We start from the raw sequence: 27978 nt of genomic DNA, 5'->3' as shown, positions 1-27978 counted from the left end.
TCTGAGAGTATTGATTTCGTGAGCGCGCTCCAATTGGCAGCGTCTCCGGCGCCGGCGCGTCATCGTCGGTTCACGTCGACGGAAACGAGTTGTAGTCAAATGAGAACATGTGTGGGATCCGAGAGAGAGTGAAGGCTGCACGGGGAGGTGGAGCTGGGAAAAAAAAAAAACCTGACAAGTGGATATGACATTTGACCGCTGGACTATTTTTTTTTTGTTGTTGTAATTTTCTTTGCGTATTTTTTATTATTTTTTTTTCAGACTGGGAATTTATCGATTCGTCACGTGCGCGCGCCTCTCCGTTATCACCGCAGACAGTTGTTGGGTTCTGCTCGGGCGGCCGAACGGACCCGAGTGTGCCGCCGCCGGCTCGATCCGTGCAGGCTGAAAGATTTAATAATTCACGGTAATCACGCATTGTCGCCTCAGTGGATGCGCTCAACGTAGCTCTGGAAATCCCCCCCCCCCCCACCTCCTCCTCCTCCTCCTCCCTCCCCACCCACCACCACCACCACCTCTCCCCACCTTTCTTCTCTCATTCTTCCCGTTGTCTTCCTGAGGATTTATCGACGACACGCTTTGCAAACGCGCTCCTTATCTGAATTATCATCTGTTGCTGCCGCTGGATTGAAAAGCCCCCCCACCCCCCCAACCCGGTGAGCGGCGCGCGCACGCGTTGGGCATCGGCTGCCTGGAGGTGATGTGGATCTTTTAGACGATCACCGTTTGATAATTCACTCCAGGTAAAATGGACGAAAAATTACTATTACTTTTATTACTTCTCCTGTCTCTCCACGCGCGGCTGTGATTTGTCTCGCGTGCGCCATGGTCCCCGTGCTGCGCTGAATACCTCCGTATTGATTCAGACTGTGCGCTCATAGGCAACGTTCAACGTGGAGTGACGCGGAGGACAGTTGGGTATCGGCACCGTGGAGGTATCCCCCCCCACCCCCCCACCCCCCCACCCCCTCCCTAGCGCTTGATTTGATTAATTGCATTTTTCGACGGAGGGGTCAATGTTGATGATGGAGGACGACGAGCTGGACGCTCGTCAGGTCGATTCGGATTTCGAGCCGCAAAGCCGGCCTCGCTCGTGCACCTGGCCGCCGCCGTGCCCGGAGGACTTCCCCGGAGGACACGGGGTCAGCGGGGGTCTCCCGCTGGCCAGCATCAAGGTGGAACCGGACGAGGTCCCGACTTGCATCGCGGGGCTCGCGGGCGGAACGCCGGGGGAGCTGACGCGCCCGGCCGGCACCCCGGCACCCGCGGGCGCGACGCACCCGTGCCTGGCCGGCGCGGCGCTGGACGCGACGGGACCGCTGCGCAAAGCCAAATCCTCGCGGCGGAACGCGTGGGGGAACCAGTCCTACGCGGACCTCATCACCCGCGCCATCGAGAGCACCGCGGAGAAGAGACTCACGCTGTCACAGATCTACGACTGGATGGTCCGCTACGTGCCCTACTTCAAGGATAAGGGCGACAGCAACAGCTCGGCCGGCTGGAAGGTGAGGGTCCCCGCGCGCACGGCGGGCGTGCGACGTGTTAACCACAGAGTGATAACTGCGAGTATTATTGCTCTTAGCTAAAACATTATACCCACACACACACACACACCCACCTGTCATACACATGTCACCATGGGATTCGGTTACGCGCGAATGGTGCCGTGCGTTATCTTGTCTTAGTTCATTACAGCCGTCAGTCATTCTAATAGATCATTGATGGCTGGATGTTATAGACTGGAGTGCAGTCCCTTGCTTGTGTGTGTGTGTGTGTGTGTGTGTGTGTGTGTGTGTAATAAGCCTGTCACAGGGCAGCTCATGATGGGCAACAGGGTCCGTATAGTGGAGCATGAAGTCCTTTCACCAGGAGCAGCAACGCAATGGTTAATGATTTATTTCCATATCTGCTGCTAGTAAATGAGTAAGTTAAATTGAATTAACTGTTCAACGGATTTCCATGCAAATGGCAGCGCACATTTTCTACCTATCAGTTTATAAACGCATCAACAGAGGAACACTTGTCGTCGGAGGTCACAGGTCAACCGTGCACAATGTAAATAGCGGGTGTTCACAACTACTGACCACAGTCCGCTGCCGCCCTGGCTGAGAGCCCAGAGGAACCTCCTGGACGGCCGCCCACGTTGCCTCGTCGTGTTGCTTTATATGGCCATCTAAGGACACAGGATCACCTGGGGGTGGACCGGCGCTGACCTGAGATCTGTGTACCAAAAGAGTCTTTCCTGTCACAGTGTGATGGCACTTTGCGAATGGATTGTCGATTATTGGAACTGTGAGCTTTTTATCTCTTTTTTTTTTACTAAATCCAGTCCGCTAAACAGGACTTGACGTTTGCTAAACTATTTTCCAGCATAAACCCATTATTGAACCGGCCTTAATGCTGATTGCTTGGATATCCCATTAAATACTTACAGGAAGAATGATTGAGCCGGCAGAGTTAGCCGATTTTCTACCCGCCCCCCCCAGAACCATCAAGGCGTGTCACTCATACGATCACAACGCGTCCGACAACGCACATTCGGATTGTCGCCTTTGGTTTCCGCTCAAACGTGTTGTGTTGCCCAAAATAAACTCTCCTGCTCGAGTTGAGCCTCAATCGCGAGCACCAAACCGACTTAACAAGCCCAATCCTGCGCCACAAAGGTGGACTCTGATCAGGCGTGTCCCCAGGTAACCTTTGTATCACTAGCGCCGCGCGTCTGCCACCACGGGGGCCTCCAGCGCTAAAGTCCGAGGCTGCTATTTATGAAACCTGCTAATTAAGGTGGAGGCGTGTGACCACGGCGGGCCACGGGCGAGACGCTGGGGGGGCCCATTCCAGGTAATGACCAGGCATTAGGTAAGTCCTTTAAGGCACGCGGCCATAATGTCAGTAGCAGGGCTGACCTGCTCTTGGGTGCTTGTCAACATGCACTTCGGAGTCGCATGTGGAGCCCTCGCTCCTGCATATGGGGATATCGGCTCAGCAGCACAGTGAGACCTCCGTTCTGATGCAACTGCCATATACGCTGTGCTCGTGCAATGGTTGTTTTCAACTTTTGAGTGAACCCGGCTCGTCACACGAGAAGCCCCGTTTTTGCTTTTTAATTTGCAGGATTATGAATGTATGATGAAGCCCTGTAGAATTTCTCGCTAGTTGGGAGTTTGGGAGAAAATGACATGCAAATGATTTCATCAAGGTAGTTATAGAATTAAAAAAAAAAAAAAACCCTCCAGCGTAGCACGTGAAAAATATCCAGTTTTATTGGAGATTTCCAGTAGCGTTCCATATGAAAGCAGCTGGAAGAGGCCGAGTTTGACGTTGTTAATATAAGGTCACGTGTTTATATTCAGTCCATGAACACACAGATCGCACTGCCTCCTCCCTCATTCGCACAACACACGTGCACATACACGTAACTTCGCAATCACGCCCGGCAATTGTACTTGACAGCCGTATTTGGGAGTTGGAAAACGTTCCTTTTGTCATCCACAGCGTTTTAAATCTCAATCAACAATCGCGCACAAAAACTGGTAAGCTGCTGATGAAATTTAGTGGTATAGCTTGTCAGATTGCGTAGGAGGCCGACGGGGGGCCGGGGGGGGGGGTTGTGTAGGAGGTGATAGCTTGATGATGGGTGCTGGACAGCCAGTACACCTGGACGCTTCCATTGAGCTCCTATAAATACCTAATGGCTTCGGACTTCTTGGAAAGCTGCAGTATTGTGAGGTCACGGTTCCCTAATCGCCTCCTTGTCGAGGGAAGGTTACGTACGCTTGTGTACTTGTGTAGCTGATTACGCTTCCCGCTGCTGTGCGGTGTCGACTGATGGAAACTTCAGTGGCCTTTTATTTACCAACGTTGTGTAACTAACGAAGCCGAGCCAACGCAGAAATGTGCAGGATGCTGCAAAGTTAGCGATCATTTCTCAAGTCCTGTTATTATGGTTGTATTCTATGTCTTCACGGCTAATAACATCTATATATACATATATATATATATATATATATATATATATATATATATATATATATATATATATATATATATATATATATATATATATATACATACATACATACATCTATATACATCCACGGCTCCAAGTGGATGCACGTGGCATTTGTGCGTGGGAGAAGCATATGTCAATTTGAACAAAGCGTTGGGTTGGTTGTGTGTGTGTGTGTGTGTGTGTGTGTGCGTGTGTGTGTGTGTGTGTGTGTGTGTGTGTGTGTGTGTGGGGGCTCGTGGAGGGGGAGGGGCTGTCTTCTTCTATAGGCGGCTGTGTTGGGGCCCACTGATTGGTCTGACAGCATGTCACTGGAGAGGATGCTGCGTAGTCTTGCACTTGACTTCATAATGCCTCTGATGGGGGGGGTAGGATGGCGGAGGGGGTGGGGGGGGGGAGGAGGGATGGCCGTGCAGCCGCCCAGTAGTTCATTAACTCTAAAGGGGTTATATAGTGCTAACTGTTATGCAGGGAGGGGGGAGGGAGGGGGGGGCTTTATTGTATGTGTCCGCGTGGAAAGTTCTGGGATTCAAAAAGCCATAAGACACCGTTGCTTCTGGTGTTTAGTACAATATATTGTGATGTAAATGTGTGATTCACGCCTCGAAAATATCACTTTACATTTTGGGTGCATTTGCATCTACGGTGTGGATTTTGCTTTTTAAAAAACACACAGGTTTCCCTGCATTTCTGCGGGTGGGGGGGGGCTGCCCGGCCAGGGTGAAAGGTCACAGGGCTTCCTTTAATGAGCGATATTGGCCCAGGAACGCGTCGCTCAAAAGGATAAAGCGTAACGCGACAGCTACTACGGAGCAGGAAGAGGAAAGACGCAGACAAAGAAAGATGTCTCTCTCATTTTATATATATATATATATATATATACACAGAGCATTATCTCTGTAGAGGTGCGTGACCCCTGTCTCCACAGGCATTAGTATTTATAACAGTCCTGCATCATATCACTTTATCTAATTGATTTAGAGGTGAACCGATAGACGCACAGGCTGCAGGAGGGAGACACTTGTCAAATATGAGCTATATGGATGTCAAATGTGCAGCGAGAGTGTGTTTGACAGAAGCTCAGCATGAAGAGGAGGGACTTTAAACTTTCCCAGTGTGTATGTGTGTGTGTGTGGGGGGGGGATGCGCGCTTGTGTCGCCTCCAGTGCCTGAAGACAATCCTAGACCTTAGCTGATTCATATGTTGCCCTCCGTGTGTGACACGCAGACAGGTGATTGCTGGACACGTTCATGGGGCAGGATGACGAGCACCTCACATCTCCGCTCGGCTCGGGTTCACGCAGGATATCGGGTCTGATGCCGGGGAGTTCCCGCGCTCGCTGCCTTCCTCCACCCGGCAGCTGTCAGGCAGCAGCCGCGCGACGCTTCAGTTCTCACTAAAATTGATTAATGTGCATGCAAATTACCAAAGCATGGGCACGCATTCAAATGTGCGAGAAGGCAATCAGGAGGCCGTAATATGTAAGAAACAATATCATTTTACCTTCCATATTGCTTCGCTCTCTCGCTCTCTCCTATCGCTCCATCTAGCAGACACGCGCCGTATCTCCTCCATCTCCCCGCCTTTCGCTTTGGCTCCATCCATCTATTAGACGTGCTGCGTGTTTCTTCTTCCTCTCTCTCAGTGCTTTTTTGGCGCATGGGCCAATTGAGGTGCAGGAGCCTTTCTCAAGAGAGCTTTGGCGTCAGTCTCCTTGCCGGTGATCCAGACTGCCCCGAGCGGCGAGCCGCCTCTCGTCTAAAAGGAGTCTCATATCTCACGTAGGCTTCTGAGATAATGGGATAACAGCGCCGGATGCTCCCCGGCTCGACTCCGCTCGGCGGCGGCGGCGGCGGGGGGGTCTTGTGGAGCAGAACACAAGGGGGGATGAGACGCGGAAGAACTCACTTGGATGTTCTTCTCGGCTGAACTGCACTTCAGCTGTCGTAGCATCTCTAGCCCGTCGGGCCACGGCCCTGCGATTCATCATCCGCTTACAACGTTTATCAAAATATCAAATACTCCCTTCAGTTCATTTAGTTTGCCTGAACTGAAGTAGAGTAAAAATAAATGGTTGCACCGATGCGGCGGTTTCCGCGCTGCCCTCTGGCACACACAAACACACACATTCGCACGAGACACACACCCGCGTGGCTCCTCGAACCGCCGATGGAGGAACGCTCTGTTCTTGGGGTGAACCGCTCCTTGGGGGAGGAAGGGGGGGAAGGGGAGGAAGGGGAGGAAGGGGGGGGCTCACCGTCAGCAGGAGCCACTTTCGGTGATTTGTTTGGGAAGCCGGCAGGCCGGGCGCTGATTGGCTCGTACGGAAGGCGGGGCTTTGGCGAGCGCCCGCGTGGCCTTCTTTTGGCAAAACAACGTTTACAGCCGTAGGGACAGAATGTGGTGCGTGTCGGTTTGATGACATCAAGCCGTTGGCTTTCTTTTTCGGAAATGAAATAACTCAACTTCTTCAATGTAATGCGGTTAAGAAAAGGCCCATTGTTATTACACGTGGTCGATCAGTGACGTGATGAACAAGGATCCCTCATTGGAGAAGGTCGTTGTCTCCGGTTAGGTGCTGGCGTTGATTGCGTCTTCTCTTGACGTCAAACTGTCTGGTTTCTATCTGACGGCGGAGCAGGAAGTTATTCTGTCCCAGAGATCTGCGGTTTTGTAGTGCAAATGTTTTAAATGGCTTCGGATATTAACGTGAGCGCGTCAGCCGGCGTCGTTCTTGAAATGTTGGTCTCCGCCTGCAGCAGCGTGCTTGTTGATCATCTGTGTGCGGAATGTGTGATTGTCGTCCATTGGTGTGTGGGTGTGTGTTCGTGACTGTATTTCCCTCCCTGTTCCCTGATTCAGAGGCTCTGTGTGTGTGTGCGTGTGTGTGTACGTGTGCATGTGAGTGTATGTGTGTGTGTGTGTGTGCATGTGTGAGAGTGTGTGTGCATGTGAGTGTGGGTGTGTGCATGTGTGCATGTGTGTGTGTGTGTGTGTGCGCGCATGTGCATGTAAGAGTGTGTGCATGTGTGTGTGTGTGTGTGCATGTGTGAGTGTGAGTGTGTGTGTGCGCATGTATGAGAGTGTGTGCGTGTGTGTGCAAGTGTGTGTGCATGTGAGTGTGTGTGTGTGTACATGTGTGCGTGTGTGAGTGTGTGTGTGTGTGTGTGCGCGCATGTGCATGTATGAGAGCGTGTGCATGTGTGAGTGCGTGTGTGTGCATGTGTGAGTGCATGTGTGTGTGTGCATGTGAGTGTATGTGTGTGTGTGTGTGTGTGTGCGCATGTGTGAGTGTGTGTGCATGTGTGAGTGTGTGTGTGGGTGTGTGTGCATGTGTGAGTGTGTGTGTGTGTGTGTGTGGGTGTGTGTGTGTGTGCATGTGTGTGTGTGTGTGGGTCTGTGTGAGTGTGTGTGTGTGTGTGTGTGTGTGTGTGTGTGTGTGGGTCTGTGTGAGTGTGTGCGTGTGTGTGTGTGTGTGTGTGTGTGGGTCTGTGTGCGTGTGTGTGTGTGGGTCTGTGTGCGTGTGTGTGTGTGTGTGTGCGTGTGTGTGTGTGTGCATGTGTGTGTGTGTGTGTGTGTGGGTCTGTGTGGGGGGGGGTTGATGGGCTCAGTGGGACTCCGGGTCTCAGGGGAACGGCGCTCGTTAATAATTCAGACGAGGCTCATTATCGAGGCAGCGCAGATTTCTCCCTGATTCCACCTTAATTGCAGGCAGGCTGCTCCACTCAGGCGGGCCGTAGTCACGCTGGGCCGACTCGCTCCGTCTTTTCCTCCACGGCGACAGGCCCTGCTCCACCCTGTTCTGCTCCGTCGCCAATACTCGGCCCTGTGGCGGCGGAGGCGGCCTACTCCACGCCGAGCGCCCGCGTTAACAGCGGCGATGCACGACAGACGGACGGGTGCCTCGCCTCTTCCTGATGAGACGTTTGAGCAGCCACGTGGAATGTTCGCTTTGGTTTCGCCCGAAACATCACGACGATGTCATTCCAACAGCTGATCAGCGAACCGGGATCTAGTTTGCGTGTCGTCACACAACGTGTGAACTTCTGATATCGGCATTAGTTGAATGCTGCTCCTTCAGTTTGCTGACAATTTAAACAGAGGAACCTTTTATTGATAAAACGTCCATTATTTGCAGCCCTTGTAGGTTAGATGATTTATGTTTCATTATGACTGAAGAACCAGTTTTATATTTGTAAATCAATCAGACATAATGTCGTACTATGCTGCACACTACACAAAGCCTGATGTGTTTCGCCGTGTTTATATGCTTTGTGATGTATTATAATGGCGAGTTTATCCTTGAAATAGCCTGTAGCGTATTATCATACTGATGACACCATAGAACGCGTGTTGCCGTGATTGATATCCGGCTTCAACAACACTCCTCTTCATGACCATTTGTCGGCTTATGTAATGCATCTTGTCTTCATAATTTACGCCGGCTGGCGGCTTCCCGTTCGCCCCCCCGTTCGCTGGAGCCCCGCCGACGGGGAGCATACGTAATGGGCCTGATCACGTCATACATGTATGTGAATATTTCAAATCAAGCCATCGCAGCTCGACGGCGCCTTCGGCAAACACCGCGGACGCCTCTTCCTCTTTGCTCTCGCCAGAAGATGGAGCGCGCCGCGAGCAGCGTTTTCTCTGCCGGGCCTCAAAAACTCACAAATCACGGTGCCCGTATTTCCTAATTCAATTTTTTCCCTCCGTCCGATCTCGCTTCCTGCATGCGGAGGGACTGATGGCCGCGTGCACGTGTGTAAATGTGTGTGTGTGTGTGTGTGTGTTTTCGTGTCGTCTGTCCCCGAGAAAGAGATGATTTACGGCGAGCTAAACGGTGTCTTTCGCGGCGCTCCATCTCCGGACGCTTCCCGGCAGCCGCGTGGCCCGGCGCCTCCCTCCTCTCTGCCTGTCCGTCAAGCCCCTGTCAGGACTCAAAGGATTGTGGGAAGGGGAAAGGGGAGCGTCTGAGGACCGTCCATCAGTTTACACTGGGTGATGGAGGGAGCCGGCTCACCAGGGGAAATGTAGTTAACGTTGACTGATGGCGGCGGGTGGATGGAACAAAAGGGAGGGCAGCGTGGAGGAGGCGGAGTTATGTGGATGCTTGTTATTCTAATGCCTAAGAGAGGAGGACGGGGGAGGGGGGGGGGGGGGGGGGGATGCTGCGGCGGGCGGATGGAGGTCCGTACAGGTCACCTGTACGCCCCCCCCCCACCCCCCCCCCCCACCCTGAGCAGTTCCGTTCTGAGAAGAGGAAACCAACTCAAAATGTTTTAAAAAGGGGAGCGATCCCTCGTGTGGTTCCGCGTGTGCGTTTGTCCGTGTAAAGCAACACATGTGTGAGCAAATCTGCGTGGGAGCCGGCATATGTGTGGGGAGCCTACAGGTTGGTGGGTTGTGAGGTGACTGTGAGACCAGATGGAGTTGTGGGGGAGGAGTGTTTTGTGTTTTTGAGGGGGGGGGATCGCCGGGGGGGGGATCCTGTCCTCCTGCACCCCGTCCTCCCGGACCCCGTCACCCTGGACCCCGTCCTCCTGCATCCTGTCCTCCTGCACCCCGTACTTCTGCACCCCGTCACCCCGTCCTCCTGCACCCCGTCCTCCTGCACCCCGTCCTCCTGCACCCCGTCCTCCCGCACCCCGTCACCCCGGCACCCCGTCCTCCTGCACCCTGTCCTCCCGGACCCCGTCCTCCTGCACCCTGTCCTCCTGCACCCCGTCCTCCTGCACCCCGTCCTCCTGCACCCCGTCCTCCCGGACCCCGTCACCCCGGACCCCGTCCTCCTGCATCCTGTCCTCCTGCACCCCGTACTTCTGCACCCCGTCACCCCGTCCTCCTGCACCCCGTCCTCCCGGACCCCGTCACCCCGTCCTCCTGCACCCTGTCCTCCTGCACCCTGTCCTCCCGGACCTCGTCCTCCTGCACCCTGTCCTCCTGCACCCCGTCCTCCTGCACCCCGTCCTCCTGCACCCCGTCACCCCGTCCTCCTGCACCCTGTCCTCCTGCACCCCGTCCTCCTGCACCCCGTCCTCCTGGACCCCGTCACCCCGTCCTCCTGCACCCTGTCCTCCTGCACCCCGTTTCTCCTGAGATTCGTCTCTCTGCGCCGAGAACCTTTTTCTGTCTCCTCTGTCTCGCTGCCTCTTTTCTTCCCGCAGCCTTCTCTTCTTCTCTTCTTCTCTTCTTCCCGTCAGTCACTCACGGCTTCACTTGTTCTCTTTCACACTCTCAGTCCTCCCCACAAAGTAGCCTTTTTATCGCTCATTTCCCTCCCTCGATCATTTCATTTCTCCTGCTCCTTTCATGTGCTTTTGAAAACCCCTTTTCATCTTTAGCTTTCTCTCCCTTTCGTCTGCTCTCTCACACACACACACACACACACACACACACACACACACACACACAAGCACACGCACACAGGCTCATTCAGTCATTCCTTTATTATCCCAAAACTAAAGTGATAAATGGCTCTCTTTCTTCTGCGTAAATGTCACTCGGGGAATTGTCTCTGCTCATTGATTGACTGGAGTAGAATGACGGCCACACACACGCACACACACGCACACACGTGCACACACGTGCACACGCGTGCACACACGTGCACACTGGCACAGAAGCCAGACAGAGGAAGCGCGAGCAGGGAAGTGGTCCGTCATCAGAAGTGCGGCTCGGCCGGGTCAACATCTGGCCCTCGCGGGTCCGGCTTTCTCTCAGAGGCCGACGTGTCGTTTGAAGAACTCGTGCTGTTGTTTTATAATGAAGCATCGAATCTCAACAGCACGGAGGGATCAATCGCAGTTGATCGCCGTCGGAGCGGTTTGATCGTCGGCCGTCAGCCCATCCGTAAGTGTCAGAAAAGCGACGATTGTCAACGAGATCCGAGCCGCACGCAGGGGTTAATAATTGCTCAGTCATTTCCTTAATGTCTCGCTCGTCGGGCCTCGGGCGTTGGAGCTTAATAAAGGTCAGGATGACTGGTGGTTGCACGTCGTCTCCCCTTATTTCATTCTCTCCACTGCTCAGCGGGGAGGACGGAACCGAGAAAAGAAACAAGAGGGAAAGTCTGCTCGTCCACGTCTCTTCATTCTCTGAGCCACGATAAAGAGATTTAATAGGGAGACGGAGAGGAGGGGGGGGGGGGGCAGCAGCCGGCTCAGTCAATGAAGAGGGGATATATTAAATTGATAAAGAGACAAAGATGGAAAGACAAGGAGAAGCAAGTGGGGGAGATGCAGAGGGAAAGGAATGGAGAGCAGATTATAGGGCATCCAAGCAGGACTGGAAGCCAGACTTGGCTGCACTTCAGCCACACTCGGCACTTTTCAGCTCAAGTGTGCGTCCATTAGTGCACTCCCATTGCTCTCAGAGAGCCGCGCACTCCCAGATGCAACGCACGTGCACGCACACACACACACAGCCACGCAAACACTGTACATTTATTATATACAGTTCATACATGGAAAGCCACACACACACACACACACACACACACACACACACAGTGACTCTGCCCCTACACACATTTACCCCAAAATGCTACGCTGACCTGGTGCTGCTACATCTCTCGCTTTCTCAAACACACACACACACACACACACACACACACACACACACACGATCCCTTCCCTTCCCACCAGATTGCTTCCCGTCAAAATAAATAATTAAATGAGCGCAATAACAGCTTCTGAAAAAAGATCCCTCAATTAGTGCAAAATGGGCAAATGGCATGGGGTAAGGGCTGCGGGGGGGGGGGGGGGGTTGGTGGTATTTCGGGAGCACCCACACAAATACACGAACACACAACCTATTACATAAGGCACATCATGACCCAAGAAGGGTTTTACACTGTGGTGCAAGGGTAATTTGCCCCTCCTCTTTAGCAATCAGCTTAGCCAAGTCTTTTCTCAGAGCCTTACAAGTGATCCATGAAGACCGGCCGGGGAGAAGTGTGTGTGTGTGTGTGTGTGTGTGTGTGTGTGTGTGTGTGTGTGCGTGCGTGCGCATCGAGCTAGTGGCAGAGTGAAGATGAACTAAGTTACCTGGATGTGACGAGAGGGTGTAATTCGTAATTCTGGGTTAGATGCATGTTTACTGGCAAGCTTAACAGCTTGTTTGAACCATGAAGATCAGTAATTATGTTGAATTTCGACTATAATAATATAACTATAACAGCGCTGCAACGGAGGATTCATTTCATGAATTGTTTAGTGAATAAAATAAAGACTAAACAGGGGCGAAAGCATAATGGAAGCATCCAACGACCTCGGATCTTCTACTTTTCAAAGAAGTCTCCTTTACGGAGCCTTCAGTCGTTTCCTCATCGACTCTTTCACAGTTTCCTCTGTTTCACTAAGTCGGTCAAGTTTGCAAATACAGACTTACAGTTTCATGTCTGCCTCCACACGAGTATTTTACCTGAGCTGGCATCCGGGCATGTTGTATTCTTGTCATCAGCAGGGCTTTAATACAAAACTACACTGTTTCACTGGGGCAAATAAATATGCAGCGGACCTTATCGGTGTGGGATAAATGCTGCAACCTGGAGTAAGCAAATTAGGGGAGAATCAGCACCTGTGCTAACACAGCTAGCTTTGTCAAAGCTGTTCCTTTTGCCTGTTGATCCGGGAATATAGCAGCACAGGTCAGAGACGCATAGGAGGATATCAGAGGGATCCCTCGATGGAGGGAGGCTGATGGCCGAGTGGTGCGCAAATAAATGCACGTGTTGGTGGGTCAATTTACATCTGAATGAGCTTGAAGGGTTAAAGGGCCAAAGGTGTGAAAAGAGCCGGTGTCTTACATCTGTGCAAGCGGTGTTTCATCTTGCTGAGAGCCGGTCGACTCGCCCGCGAAGCGAAGAGGAGGAGCGACGCAAAGGGGCGCAAATGGAAAAGAGAAGGACGAGGGATGCATCTGGAGCTGGGGGGGAAATGCATAAGTGAGGGCTCGGCATCGAGAGATATGGGGAGGGTCAATCGGAGATGCCGGGGGGAGAAGGAGGGGGCGTAAGATGGATGGAGGGGGAGGAGGGGGGTGGTGACAGGGAGGGGGAGAAAATGACACAGGAGGGGGGGCCACGGCGGGGCGATTGCGTGACTGAGAGCAAAGTGCACCGCTGTGTGCGTAATGCTCTCAAGACGGATATTAAGACGTGATGCCCGACTCGCTGCCCCTCTCTCTCCTCCTCCCCTCCACTCCCCCGCGCGTCCGCTAATGATGCTCGCGTCCCGCCACACTGCCGGGCTGAGTGATTCACGCTGACAGTCGCGCTCAGGCGGAAACGTCCCCCCGACCTCCCCGACCCCCTTCCAGGAGTGCTGGGGCACACGCATAGCATACAAAGGTGTAGCACTTCCTCACATGCGTGTATCGGCTAATGCCAAGCTGCTGACAGCCGTGTGTGTGTGTGTGTGTGTGTGTGTGTGTGTGTGTGTGCGGTCACATGACCATCATCCGGTTCACGGTCACGCACTTAACGGTAAACATGCTTCCATCGGGCTGCATCTCCCTGCAGGAATGTGTCATGTGATTGATAGCGTCTGGCCAGTTCAATACTCATCCTTCCGGTCTGTCTTTGGGCCTCTGCGCTTGGTGACAAATGAATTCGTAAAAGCGACATTGTGGAAATGAGAAGACGATACACAAAAGGTATTTGATTTTTGACTTTACTGCAGATGCACAATGGTTTGCATAGAAATAGATCTCTTTCTGCACATACCTGACACCTTGCACATCTTGCAGTTTATCTGATACAAAACAAAGGGTGATAAATGCACAGAAGTATCCTTTTGAGTGACATCTCGAAAATCAACCTCTTGAAGCGCAGTGAACGTTGCCAATGCAGTGCCCTCTAAAAGGTTAATTCCCCTCTCAGAACCTCCACTGGTTTCCCTCCATCATGCCCGGAGTGTGTTGGCAGTCAAGGCAGCAAACGGGGGTTGGGGGGGGGGGGCGGGGAGGGGAAGCAGCTTGTGATGCTGCAAGTTTTTTAGTCTGTGGCTGAGGCCCAAATGCACGAGGGTTAAGAAGGTAAGAATGAGTTATTTAGACTCTGCTTAAAACTTTCAGGAATGAAATGCTGCTGCTACACTAATGACAAGCAGACAATTTATCCAACCATGAACAACTTCTTTTTGATACCCAACAAGGGAAACCTGCAGGTTCACAAGGTTCAGCATCATTTTACATGGATTCAGCTGCAGTGACGTGACGGGCTTGTAGTCTTGTGCCTCGCGTTCGCTGCACACTCCTCATTACCTCTCTGTCCAATCTCCCTCCATTAGCTCACATGTGTCTGCGAGGCACCGTCCATTTTCCCGCCCTAATCCCACGCGCCCAAGCCGAGGCTCCCATCCCGACTGCCGTGGAGAGGTTAGGAATTAGGTCACCTCACTCCTCTAATTACAGCGTATGCACTTCGCGTGTGTCTGTCTATGCGTCTGCACGTTGGATGCTCTTAATCCGTCGGCGGCCTCTATGGTAATGGGGAGCCCTGGCGCAGACGCACTAACCCGCATTTTACCCGCCGCGTGTTATTAACGTATTCCTGACGTCAGGGGCGACGAGGAGAGCAGTCGCTGCTGCGGATGCTCGGCGCAGAAAATGCATCCCAGGGGTGAAAGAACGGGTCAGATTCAACCATAAAAAATGCATGGGGAGCATTAACATTCCCGGAGAACAAGCGCCGGTTGAGAGGGCACTTTGGCCTTTGCGCGCCCGCTGGTTAAGATTCAGTTCAACCCATCAGTGACATGTAACTCCGACTTCTCCGTGGAAGTAAGAGGCATTTCAGGTGAAACAGCTCTTCAACTGGCTCCTCAGAGCCGTGTCCATGTGCTCCGTGCTCCTTCTGAGATGCATCAAACAACGTGCCCTGCAGTTTTAATGTGCTTTTTTTTAAAGGGGGTCAACAATCAGCGTGCACTTGTAGAGATTGTGTGTGTGTGTGTGTGGGAGACGGCGTAGAAGAAAGGAAGAGTAGCGCCGGGCTTTTCTTAATTAAGTTTTCAGGAGGCTCTCAAAAGGTCAGGGCAGGCCTCTGAACCCCCTCACCGCCGCCACCGCACCCCTTTCCCCCTCCTCCTCCTCCTCCTCCTCCTCCTCCTCGCCTCACCTCCCCACTGCGATCCATCCAGTCATCAGCCCCCCCATCTGTGCACATTAGCCATTCATGAACACACTCATTAGGGTGGGAGTTTGAAGCGATTGTGTTCACTAGTCTGCGGCTGGAGCGTGGCGATTAATATTTCAGCGTCTCCCGTCGAGGAGCTGAGAGCAAGTTTGGCTACAGAGAGAGAGAGAGGGAGAGAGTGCTTCACCCGTCCCCTTTCTCCCCCACAAGCCCAACAAACCTTCCTCCCCCATAACTTACAGTGCGTTGCCCCTCTATTTCCATTTATTGCACACACACACACATTGTGATTTGGATACACATTTTTGCACACACACACACACACACACACGCGATCCTAACTCAAACTGACTTAATTGGGCTTTTTTTGTTTCAGGAAACGAAGGGAGGAGGGGGAAGGTGGGGGGTCGGAGGGGTAAATCCTTCCTTTTTGTCCCCTTCATCTCCTCTTTCCTTCCTTTGGTTCGGCTCGGCTCGGGTCGGCTCGGGTGGTTCTCAGATCAAATCTGTTCACATAAAGAACGACGGTGTGAACACGAGTGAACCAGGAGCGTCGTGGGTTATCGGGGCGGCCACACTGCAATATAGATCCGGATTTGCAATGTGAAGTGAACACAAATGGTCTCCTATTGGCACTTTGGAGGGAAGCTTTTGACATTCATATTCAGCCAAACCTGATTTCATTCCTGAGGTTGTGCCACCTAAATCAAAGTGAGATCCACCTGAAGATGAAGCTTTTCCTTCTACGTGTAAGGGAACACTGAGGAATACTGATGTCGGGCTGATGGTAATTATGAGCCGACGATAATAACAATTAAGATGATAGAAAGCAGTTCTCGAGTTTTATATCGAGGATTTAATCGAATTAATATTTCTCATCAGAGGATGATTTTTCGGGGAAGAGGAGGCTGCCTGTGCTGCTTCGCAGAAGTTTGATAAGTTGTCAATTTGAGCTTGGCTTCTGACAGCTGTTAACAGCTGGTGTTTAAAGCCTTCATTCACAATCAAATCACTATGAAACTGAACGATATGTCAGTGGCAACACTGAAACGTGTGTTTAGCTACAGGGAAACACAAAACAACAGATCACAGAGAATCTGAGGTGGCCTTTTCTTACGACGTGTTTTTTTCATTGCAATTTCCATAAGGACCCGCGAGGGCGATTGCAGCTTTAACGTTTCTTTCAGCAAACCAGCGCCGAGGGTATTACTCTTTTTTTCTTATTTTTCTGATATTCTAAAAACAAAAACAAATCTCTTGCAATATAAATCCAGACCCCCCCCCCCCCTTTAAAATAACCGTACACTCCATATAGAGGAAAGGCTGCGGTTGTTTGCTGTGTTGCACAGAAAACGCATTAGAACAATGTGCTGTTTGTGTGTTTGGCGGTGCGCCGCTTCACGGGCGGCTGTTGTAGCTGAAGGTCAAGGTCGGTCAGGAGGAGGCGCGGCCTCAGACAGGGCCGCTTTCACACAGCCTTTAACTACCTAATAGTGGGGGGGGGGGGGGGGGGGGGCACATTCAACACCCGGTCCTTTGTCCCCCGTCCCCCTTTTTGTTCTTCGCCCACCTCTGTCTCTTTTACGCCGCCCCCCCCCTCCAGATAAACTTCACCCCCCCCTCCAACTCCCTGCTTTTCATTCCGAGCATACCAGTCCCCATCTTCTCCGCGAAGGTGTGCAAATGAGTGTGAGTCTATGGGCCGTGCGTGAGTAAGTGGGAGTCAGCGGGCTGAAGTGTTGCATGTGGGGAGCGGCGGTGGGGTTTTTTCGGCGCGCGCTGATGGCTAATGAAGTTCCCCTGCACCTTGTCGTCCTATTAAAGCGCTGCCCCCTACCCCGTACCCACTTCACCCCCCCCCCACCTCTTGCCTTTTTCTCTCCCCGAGGGAGAGCGTTGGCAGGGAGCAAGCCGGCTGCTATGGCAACAACAAGGAACCCTCCCTCTCCCACAGGTCTCCTTAGCAACTGGTAGCTTGGCATTGCAGTAATGAGCGTGCCCGGCGTGCCAGGCTTTGTGTCATGTTGGCGTGTGTGTGTGTATGCAGTGAACGTGTGTGACGGAGTGTGTGCATAGGTAGGTGTGTGTGTGTGTGTGTGTGTGTGGTTGTTCGGTACAATTTACTAATTTAGGTAAGAGTTAAGAATGTGTGATGACAAAGATGTGGAGCCACTACATGGAGGCGGTTCCAAACAATTGTGAAGCTTATTTTATTCAAATTGAACCAAAACTGCCACTTGACTGTGTGTGTCAATGTGTGTGTGCGTGCTGCAGATGTGTGCCTGTGTTTCTGTGTATTTGTGCATCATTTTTCTCTTCTTTGTGATTGCGGTCATTCTTCTCTGCTCTGTGAAAGTGAAGCAATTATACGGACGATCCAATGAATTTTGCATGGCTGCCTGTGAGTTTCCTGCTCTGCTGGAATTAAATTAAATGCTGAGAATGATGTTTATTAAAGTGTGATCAGAGCTGTGCACTGACCTTTAGAATGTGGGAAACGAGATTCTCATTGTTATGAATGAGATTATGTGGAGGCCGATTCGTGGAAAAAAAAAAAAAAGCCCGGGTCTGCATTCATGCCGTCGTTGACCGACAGTTTTTTTTTTTTGTGTGTGTGTGCGGCAGAGTGAGGAATCAGCGTAATCAAATCCACACTCTGCCTGTTGGCTATTAAACAGACTGAAACACAAATATACACACACGGGCGTTTACATAAATGCAGATTGGACTTGGCGCACACTTGCACTCGCCGTTAACATGTAAAACGAGCTGTAAAAAGTGCTGTAAAAGCCTCTCCAGAAACACGTCGGTCTGACAAACGCATGGCAAGCCCAGTGGAAAATGTTAGTTTGCTCCCTCGTGGAGGTGTGAAGTGCGAGCAGGCGGCCGGCCCCACAGGTGGCCCAGCCCGAACACCTGTTGTGTGAATCCTCAGTGGGAGGGCGAAAGGTCTGCCTATCTCGCAGGTCCCAACGGGGGGAAAAAAAATCCGCACCCATGCTACCCTACGGCGGGGGGCTCCTCCGCGTGCTCGCGCTCGCTCCCAGGCTCCCCCCCCCCGTCCTGTGCGTGGGCGTCGGGGCCGCGGTGCCCAGATTGTGTCCCCTTCTCGCCCACCGGAAACACTCCGCTGCCGCTGGCATCAGGCAAGCGGATTTTCCGATCCCCTGTCCGGGTCTCAGATGCTCCACTAATCTGTCCGCGTCTATTTTTACCCGGCGAAGCTGCGGCAGCCCTTTTTCTACCCCACACCCTGCCGCCCGCCCCCCCCCCCCCCCGACGCCGACCCTCGCCTTGGCGCCAGGGTGGGCACGGCTGATGACTCGCCGGAGATTGGATGCAATTAGTGCACAGTCAGGCAGGAATCCCCCACCACCTCCACTGCACCCCTCTCCACAGCCACATCCTGATCTGAGGCTACGAGACTCCACCACACACTTGCTTTCCATTTAAGCCTTTTCATAAATGGCACTCCTGCAGCGTGGTGGAATAATAGCGAGCACCTTTCCCGGTGCTTGAATCACTCTGCTCTGCAAACTCAGTCTTTTCAAGTACAGTGGCAGCCGAGGGAATGTACATTTGAATTGTACCTGTTCAGATTTGCCGTTGAGATGAAGTGAACGTTTGGTATGTAATAGTGGAGCTATTGGTGAAAAGGTCCTTGAGTTCCTCTGACTCACTTTACAGTCTCCTGTAATGGTTCTAGAAGACATGAGAGCCTGAAGTTTTTCAGCCTTTCCTGTCACAAGCATTTATTCAAGAAATCAAAAAGGCTGCCAGTTCTCAGAGACCCCACGGTGATGCACTAAGACTTGCATTTCCTAATCCCATGTTTATTTCTTCTCCAACAAGGGCTGTGATGTGCGTTGCATGCCAATGCAGTCGTGACCACTGCTGTGGAGGCGACGATGGCATGTGGCAAAGAAGTAACTGTTTCTCACCTCCTAATAAAAGAGACTCCTTTTTAATCTTTTCAATTTGATTGCGTTCCAAAAACAGACCAGTCTGCCCATCTGTCTCTCTTAAAGAAGCCTCCTAAAGGGATTTTAATCATCTGACTCTGGGCTTCTGAGGCAAATAGCTCCCTCTCTCTCTCTCTCTCTCTCTCTCACACCATCTTCTTGCTTGTACTCCCTGTCGTAGTCTCACTTGTCTTCTTTCACTCTCTGATACACCATATCGTCTCCGCTGCATTGTGCCATATCTGTGCAGCCATTAGGCCCTTCAGCCCCCTCAGAAGTCCCCCTCAGACATGTAAAATTCCCCCAGCCCTGTCCCTATTAATCCACATGGCTCTAAATTCTTTATTTCCCTTCAAAGGGACGACGCGAGCCGTGACATCAATCATGGAAAGCGAATATTTAGCCGCCGCTAATTTCCACCAATAGCCTGGAGACGGGCTTAGCTGACAAAACTCATTCCTGTGCTGAACAAAACTGCCTGTGTTGAAACCTCCCCCCCCCCTCCCCTGGCCCCCCTATCTCCCCCCCCTTGCCTTCTGCACGGGCAAAAACAGCATCACAATAAACACAGTTAGTGCTTCTGTTACTCCCCCTTGATTTAGGCTTATCAAATGAATGTGCCCCATAGAGGGATACCCTTTGACGATACATAATGGCTCCATTCTGCATGAAATGGTTTGGTAATACCAGTCGAGTGTGGCAAACGGCTTTACTCGGTGCCACTACAAGAACAGCTGCTGTGTTCTTAGCCGGGCAAGTGCACCACGCTGCTTCACCCTTGAGGTTGGTTGAGTGGCTTCCTTTTGCCGGTTCCCAGACCCCCACTCACAGTCCTCGGTTCGTCACTCAGTTCTGTTTGAATGAGTGCACATTTGCCACAAGATGGGTTCTATGAACCGTTTGACCCGTTTCCTCGCCCCTCTGTGTGAGCATGTGTGTAAGCGGGAAAGCCCCTCGGTGGGCTCCGATGGGAGGGGGATGGGGCCTGTGGGGGGCATTTTGAGGGCATCCCTTTGTGTGACGTGGAGGGGCCCCTTGTGGTATATCTGTATTCCCACCCTTTACCCCCCCCCCAGGCCCCTCCAACTCCCGCTGTACAGCCCAGGAACTGACGCCTGACTGACATCTTGGGAGAGGCAACAGATTTGCACAAATGGGCACAAATGGCCTAACTGACCAATCTGTGGCCGTTAGATTGGGCACCGATATTGGCCTCATAATGCAGGTGGCTTGAATAGTTACTCAGACCTTTATTTGTGCTATGAGGTGCTCAGCACAGATTGAACTTTATTGATTCCCAACACTAAAACTCAAGGAGCGCTGGCTTAGTACTATAAATTTGCCAAGAGCCAAATGCATGGTTCTTAAATATAATAATGATTGATGAATTTCAGGAACCTAGGATCAACATATATTGAGCAGCAATGTATTTGTCTAGAAGAATATTCCAGTGTCCTTCCTTGAGCCTGTTAAAAAATCCTCTAATCTGTGGACAAAGAGGGTTTGCTACCTATTGTCTAAATATCTAAATCAGCTATTGGGCCTTAATGAGAGTTGAACCTAATCTGATTGTTTTCCTGCATCCAATAGCACCTTGTTCACCTTAATTGGCTTTGATTGGTCCATAAACTCTTACCCCTTATCCTCTTTTACTTTATGTCCAAATCAACCCCTTTTAGCCTGATTGTGCTGTGTTGGATAAGGATAGATGTTCCTTCTTTTCAGCATCGTGGGACCAGGCAGTGCATCCCTCTGCATAAGCCCAGCCACTGGTTCATTCATTATTTAGAGCCCTCACTACCAGGCACATCGTATTAACGGGGTATGATTTGAATAGGAAGCAGCTTCCAGGACCCAGGCGTGTGATGTGTGTGTTCCTCACTGTCATTGTATGTTTCTGTGGGCTTCATCCATCTGCCTCAGCAAGCCGGGGGGCTGAAAGAGAATTTCCATTTTATGAATATTTAATACATAATAAAGTTTTCAATTTTATTCTATGCAACCCCTTGAGGTAGAACTGTGGCAAAGCCGACCCTCAAGGGCGGAGCACGTTCAATGGCTGCGGTCAACGTCGGAGCATCGCCTCAGAAATCCAGTAAAATGCACAAAGATCAGGAATAGTTTAACACCACATCCTATAACATCCTATCAGGGGTTTATAGCGTCCCTATTTCCCACATCTCAAACTTCCCTTATGCCGTATTACTATTGGATCATAGTCTACCCGGGCTGCCTGCTGTGTTTGTGGTGACCTGCAATGGCTCCGTGTGAGACACCCAGCTGGGTGTGCCCCCGAATCAACTTGGGATTAGCCCAGGATTGTCTGGGATTACTCGGGGATGGAGGGGGATTAGCAGTGACTGCTTGTTTCGGGGGCGTGAGGGCCACAGGCTGGCCAAATTGCCCCCTGACTCAGACCGAGGGAACAGCAGGCGGACAGCACCACACCCACAGTGGAACCACCTGCAACCTGAGCTATTCTTAGATTCTGGAACACACACACACACACACACACAGGATGACAGAGAAAAACATGTGGTGGAAAACTACACGACAGGAAGCAAGCGGCTAGTGATGACGATGCCATTGCTGGCCAGCGTCCAGATTCTCTCAAATCTCTCTTAGCAGGTGGATTCATCAGATAAAGAGGGTTTGGGATGAGGACAAATCCCTCCAAGTTCAACAGGGCTGCTCTTCCCTCGTGGAGGGATAAATTGTGATTCGACGGGTCACACAAAGCTTGTAGCACGAAGTGGTTCGGCTCTCTGAAAGATGCCCCCCCCCCGCTTACAACTGACCCGTGGTGGCATGAAAGCTTACATATGTTTTAATTCAGGCGTGCACGGGACTTGATGTGGATGATTCAGAGCGGTGCGATAGGTGGAGGATACTGCCGCGGCGAGACGGGTAGTTTGGCGCGGCACGTAGCGAAGCCGTCAGAAGCGGGGAGCGGGCGTCCCCCGCGGACCTGCACTGCTGAGATGAAAGACTGTTTAGTGTTGGAGCCGCAGCATCAAACAACCGCCTCCTCTTGCATCCTCTCCCCCATCCCCCACTCTCCCAACATCTCTCCCTCCCTCAGTCTCTAGACTCCAACCACAATATGATATAGTTCTGCGGTTGCACGTTTACCCGGTTGCCATGGCTACCCAATGCCAGCGGTGTCACGGCGAGAAAACCCAGGGAGGCATTCACAGATCACCTGAATTCTGCTCGCCTCCCCTTTATGTGCTTTGCGGCGCGATTTGATTTATTTGTTTCCCTGCCGTGCAATTCAGTTTGAATGCAAATAATCCACAACATAATAGAGATGGTGGTGGAAGTGTGAGAACCATTGAAACATTCTATTGTCCCGGTATATTCCTAAACCACAGGAGATGGCTTTCATTTGATATTCTCCCGCGTGAACGGCGAAATGTCTCACACACAACAAAGAGCAAAACAGTAATGACGGACTCCGTTGCACACCAGGAACCTTCAGCATTCACAAACCTGTGAGACAAATGATAGTAAAATTAAAATAAAGACAACCTATATCCTATGAAATATTGAGCCAGTGGCTGTACACGGCCATGTAGAGGATGAAGAGAAAGTCATCGGTGACCAACTGTACAATTGAAGACACAGGGATTGAATGGGGAAGAGGAAATTGACTGTTATGTGCATGAAAAGAGTATGAAATAAGAAAAAAAAACAGAAATGTGGAGCGCTCCCTGACAAGAGAAGGAGGGATCGTGATGAAGACAGAACAAGGGAGGGAGAGGGAGATAGGCAGTGAAGGTAGACGGCGGAGGGTGGGATACATCTATTAGCCTGCTTTGCTCCCGGCTCAGTCTTCCAATTCATCCTCCCATTGGAGCCAGGAGAGCGAAAGAGACAGCGCTGGCGCTGAGCCAGACTGGCACCGACTTCAAACATTACAGTACGCCCGACCGCAGCGGCTTACAAAGCCCGGCTGAAGGCAGAAGTCGAGGAGGACGGATGGATGGATGGAAATGAATGTGGGAGGGTTGACGTGCACAAGGACATTGTCTCGAGACTGAGTCTCGGGTCCTTTCTGGTTGGTTGAAGCTCGGTTGGTGTGCTGCGCCAGCTGTCGCTGTCCTTCGAACATGTTTGAAGGTTCTTTACATTTTTCTGAATTTGGTTGAACCTATTGTTTGGACTGTTGTTCTACTTGTGTGTATTTTGTATTTCTAATAATAGAAGGTGGAAGCAAGAATCTTGTGCAAATTCTTCTAATTTACAGTGTTCGCTGTAGAAAAGCAGTTTCTAAAGATTAGAAGTGATGTATGGAATACAATTTATTTTGATCTTCCACTCACTATTTGTCTCTTTCATCTCTCTGCAGAATTCCATCCGACACAACCTGTCCCTCCACACACGCTTCATCAGGGTGCAGAATGAGGGAACAGGGAAGAGTTCTTGGTGGATGCTGAACCCAGATGGAGGAAAAATGGGCAAGTCCCCCCGCCGACGAGCAGTCTCCATGGACAACAGCACCAAGTACCTGAAAAGCAAGGGCCGTGTCAGAGGCAAGAGGGTCGGCCGTCCCGGGATCGGCGCAGGGTCGGTTGTGGCTGGGCTCCAGGGTTCCCCCGACCAAAGCAGCCCGCCGCGGAAAGTCCTCCCGGGAGCTGGAGATAGATCTGGGATAGATGGAGAGTTTGATGCTTGGACGGATCTCCATTCCAGGGCTAGTTCATCAGCCTCCACCCTTAGCGGTCGTCTTTCCCCGATACTCGCGGAGGGAGAGCCAGAGGAACCAGAGGAAGGTGGCCTGTCCTGTTCCACCTCCCCCCACCTCTACCCCTCGCCGACCAGCGCCCGGTCTCCATCCAGGGGGGCAGGGAATCTCTGTCCCCCCCTTGAGCAGCTGCCTCAACTAGCTAACTTGACTGGTGCTATCAGCCTGGATGAGCAGCTGGTGGAGGATAGCTATCATCACCATCACCCACCGCAGCAGCAACACCAACAGCATCCGGCTGTTGGCAGACATAAGCACCCAACCCCAGTGTACCACTACAGTTCTGGAGGGAAGGGGCAGAGTCCCTACGGGGCCGGCGTCTACGGGGCAACGAGCATGGGGATGCTGCGCCACCACTCACCCATGCAGACCATTCAGGAGAACAAGCCAGCAAGTTTCTCTGGAACCATGCGGGCGTACTCCAGCACCAACGCCCTGCAGAGTCTGCTTACAGGCGGCCCGGCTAGGCAACAATACTGTTCCAAGGACATAATGCTGGGACAGGAGAGGGAAAGCCATCCTATGATGGGCCAAGCTAGTAATGGAGTAGGCTCCAGCCCTCACAGCCACCACCCCGGCCACCTCAACGGCCACAGCCACAACGGAACTCACGGTCACAGCTCGACTCACAGCCATAATAGAACTCACAGCCATACAAGTAGTCATAATCACAACAATGTCACCAATCACAACCACAACTCACCTCTCAGCCTCACTCACAACCTCAGCCAGAGCCATAACCACACACCGCCGCGGGCCGTGGCCCTCATCCCACGAGGCAACGCCAATCAGCTGCACAGCTACAACCACAAAGCTCCCTACCTGTACAGCCCCCCATCACATGCCCACCTCCCTGCCTCCACCACCCTTCCCCCAAACCCAGCAGGTATGCTTGGCATGCCCCAGGACTCGTGCCACGTGGCCGCTGCCCCGCACCCCCGCCACAACCATTACCCCGATCCACAACACCAAGGCATGGCAAACGGACCGTACCACCATGGCCAGGGGATTGGGAATGGTAGCATTGGTAGCAACTACCATGGCTATCACCACCCTCACCCCCACGAGAGACTACCAGCTGACCTGGACATTGACATGTTCCACGGTAGCCTGGACTGCGATGTGGAGTCCATCCTCCTCCACGACATTATGGACTCCAGTGAGGAGATGGACTTTAACTTCGACTGCTCCCTAGCCCAGGGGGTGGGCATCGGCATGGGTATGGGCATGGGTGTGACCATGGGGATGGGGATGAGCGGTCTGACTGGACCACAGCAAGCCCACAGCAACCAGAGTTGGGTGCCAGGCTGAAGTCTGGGACGACACATCCCGCCCTCTGAGCTCAAAGAACTACGCCGCCCGTGACGCGATGTGCTCAACTCCTGACGTTCCTGACTCGGCACAGAGACTTTAGGACCAACGCTCCTGTCCCGCTATATTGTCTTCTTCTGTCCCCCCTCCTCCCTCCCCCCGAGAGAGATGTAGTTCACGTCACATTAGGTTTTTCTTCTTATCAGCTATACTGTGATGACAATCTCTCAGCTGTGCTTGCCCGTCACCGCTTCTCATCTAACCATGAGAACTTAACTCTCAATGCACTTTATTGCAAGTGGGTCACGTCTCAGAGCAGCGCAGGCAGAGCTCGGCATGTTTTGTACGGTAGCTGCAGAATGTGGCGGCAGAGAATGAGGTAAACACAGGCGCCATTGATAAAGTCTTAAAGTCTTGGCATTGAATTTAAATTGAACTCACATGTCCGTGTAAAGGTCTATTTAGTGATTAGAACCGTGTGGCCTTGGACACAACCTATTCGGTCATCACTCACAAATTAAAGAATAGAATGAATTCAATATTGTTGATTGACACTTGTTTAAATGCATATAACACTGTTTGATATTCTGTTTTCTATTTGAGCTCATCTGATTGAATAATTATCTTAAACTGGCAGTCTTGTTTTTTTTTTTTTATAGTTACATGCATTCAGCCCTTGAGGCTTTGACTTTTCTACTGGATCTAACATTGTGTCATTGCCCTTTTGCTTTTCGTTAAAGAATATCGTGACTAGACCGTTAAATAGATTTCATCGTTACGGGCAAGCATGCAATTTGGCGGCTTAAAATGTTGTATCGCCTTATCTCACCTGGGCTCCTTGTGCCAGTTTGCTCTCTCTGCCCGCCAACAGAGACAAAGTGACCATTTCTCACACGCAGCCATTAAGGTGGCTTGATTGAAATTCAGCATCTTGCTTTTAATCTCCAAAGTGATGCGGCAGCGATGCGTCATTATTGAGAATCCAACACGTTGTCCTCCCATCTCTCACCCCGGCTGCCCGCCCGCCCGCCCGCCTCACCGACTTAATGTGCGGAGAAAGCGGCGCAAAACCGCGATTAACGTCACGTCACTCTGCCTGCCGTCCTGCTCTGAGAAGGCCGCCGCCGTCCGCTTCGCCTGCTCACAGAGGGCACGGAAAGGAAGAGACGGACAAACGGAGAGAACAAACGTCTTTTGTGTCAGTGCGATCAATCCTCAGCCTCAGTTTCCGTACTCTTTGGGTGTGTGTGTGTGTGTGTGTGTGCGTGTGTCTGAAAACAGTTTGTGTATTCGTATTGTAAATCATCCCCAATGTCGATATTTTGTATTTCCTCGTTCCCATGTTTTCAGTGCTTGCCGAGCTTCAAATACTGATCGGTGCAATGGGAGAGAAAACAATCAGCTGATCCGAGCGAGTCTGTGTCAAACGGGGTGGTAACGCACCCGCCCCCCCACCCCCTCCAGCCATCCACTTTTTGTGTGTTTATTCTGTTGTCTTGTAGTTGTTGTTGTTGTATTGTTGAAATTCTAAGGACCAACGAGGACGCGGCTGAATCATCCATGGCGTGTGGATGGAAACGATGTCGGTGGTGCAGTTCGACCTTCCTGTGTTCCACCACCGTGTCCCGTCCCCCCCCCCCCCCACGCGCTCTCCTCGGCTGTCTCTGCGTTTGTGCTTGTGGGATTGTCCAGCTCGTTTCTCACCGGCCTGGAGAGAGTAAAAGGAGACCCGTATTCTCCAGTTCCCTTAAGGAGACTCCCCTGCACACAAAGAGAAATGATGGGGGGGTTAAGAGCAGGGCGGCGGGGGGATTTTTACAGCCAAAGGTCAAGCACAGCACAGACTATCAGACCCATTATCGGAGTAAATACCTTTATTTCAGGGCTTTTAGTCGCGCTGGTTCCAGATAATCTCCGTGAGGAAAATGCGTGGAATTTTCTAAACAAATGGGCCTCACAAAGCAGTTATGTTAAAAGCTATGCTACAGACATTTAGTAATGCCCTGCTATTGGAAAGAGCTATATGATGTCTAATTTTCCTTTATTTATTTATGAAAGAGATTGGTCTTTGTCCCTCCTTCATGTGGTAGTTGTTTGAGTCAACTTCTAACCCCCTCTTTTCTCTGTTTTCTAAGATGTCCCTCTACCTTTGCTCCTTTTACTGACTTTTATTTTGTACAAAATCTATATATTAAGAATACTGTAAAATAGTTTTTGAAATCTCGAAATAATATCAGTTTTTGTTGTCTATTTCTTTTTTAAGAGAATGTATCTCATCATCTGGTGACTGGTAAATAAATGAAATAAAAAATAAATAAATAAGTCTGTCGTTGCAATTTTGTAAATCAGACCAAGGGCAGAGATTTTCCTGCAAAGTGGATTCTCCTGCTGGTGAGCAGTGGCCGACAAAAATAAATGTAATAAATGTTCATTTATTTCTTCGTTGTCTAGTTTGTGCATTTCGCATAACCCAACTCCTCAAGCACAGTCACGCTACCACGTTGGCTGTTTTACCTGAACACCAAGCGGCGGCGTGGGAGGGGACGGAGTGGGCTGCATGAATGAAATGGGGGGGGGCGGCGGAGGCATGTTCACATATGTCGGGGACAATCACTTGTGCTTGAGATTGCATGAGAAAGAAAGCGAGAAATGGTGTGAGCTGTTCATTTTGTGTGTGTGTGTGTGTGTGTGTGTGTGTCACAAGGCTTGTTATGGCCCGTGAAGCGGCATCGGTTGGCCACAGCTGTCCCGGTCCCATCGGAGGTGTTTTCACAGGAGGAGCATGCAGCGCTACAGCGCCATACTGCCAAC

At 51.5% G+C, this 27978-nt stretch overlaps 1 protein-coding gene across 1 annotated transcript; it reads left to right on the top strand.

The window, feature by feature from the left end:
- Positions 1-11: 11 nt before the first annotated feature.
- LOC120810952 (forkhead box protein O6-like) lies at positions 12-27486 on the top strand. The gene is made up of 2 exons (XM_040165986.2): positions 12-1505; positions 23461-27486. The coding sequence occupies exons 1-2, from the start codon at positions 1017-1019 to the stop codon at positions 25165-25167; spliced, it is 2196 nt and encodes a 731-aa protein (XP_040021920.2). The 5' UTR covers positions 12-1016; the 3' UTR covers positions 25168-27486.
- The last annotated feature ends 492 nt before the right edge of the window (positions 27487-27978 follow it).

This window comes from Gasterosteus aculeatus, chromosome 20, assembly GCF_964276395.1.
Source record: "Gasterosteus aculeatus chromosome 20, fGasAcu3.hap1.1, whole genome shotgun sequence".
NCBI lineage: Eukaryota > Metazoa > Chordata > Actinopteri > Perciformes > Gasterosteidae > Gasterosteus > Gasterosteus aculeatus.
This window is presented reverse-complemented; position numbering and strand designations above follow the sequence as displayed.

Bases quoted from the DNA above. Each gene is read 5' to 3' on its own strand.
- LOC120810952 (XM_040165986.2), top strand. From the start codon at position 1,017: ATGTTGATGATGGAGGACGACGAGCTGGACGCTCGTCAGGTCGATTCG. The intron at 1,506-23,460 runs GTGAGGGTCCCC...ATCTCTCTGCAG, and splicing joins ACAGCTCGGCCGGCTGGAAG to AATTCCATCCGACACAACCT.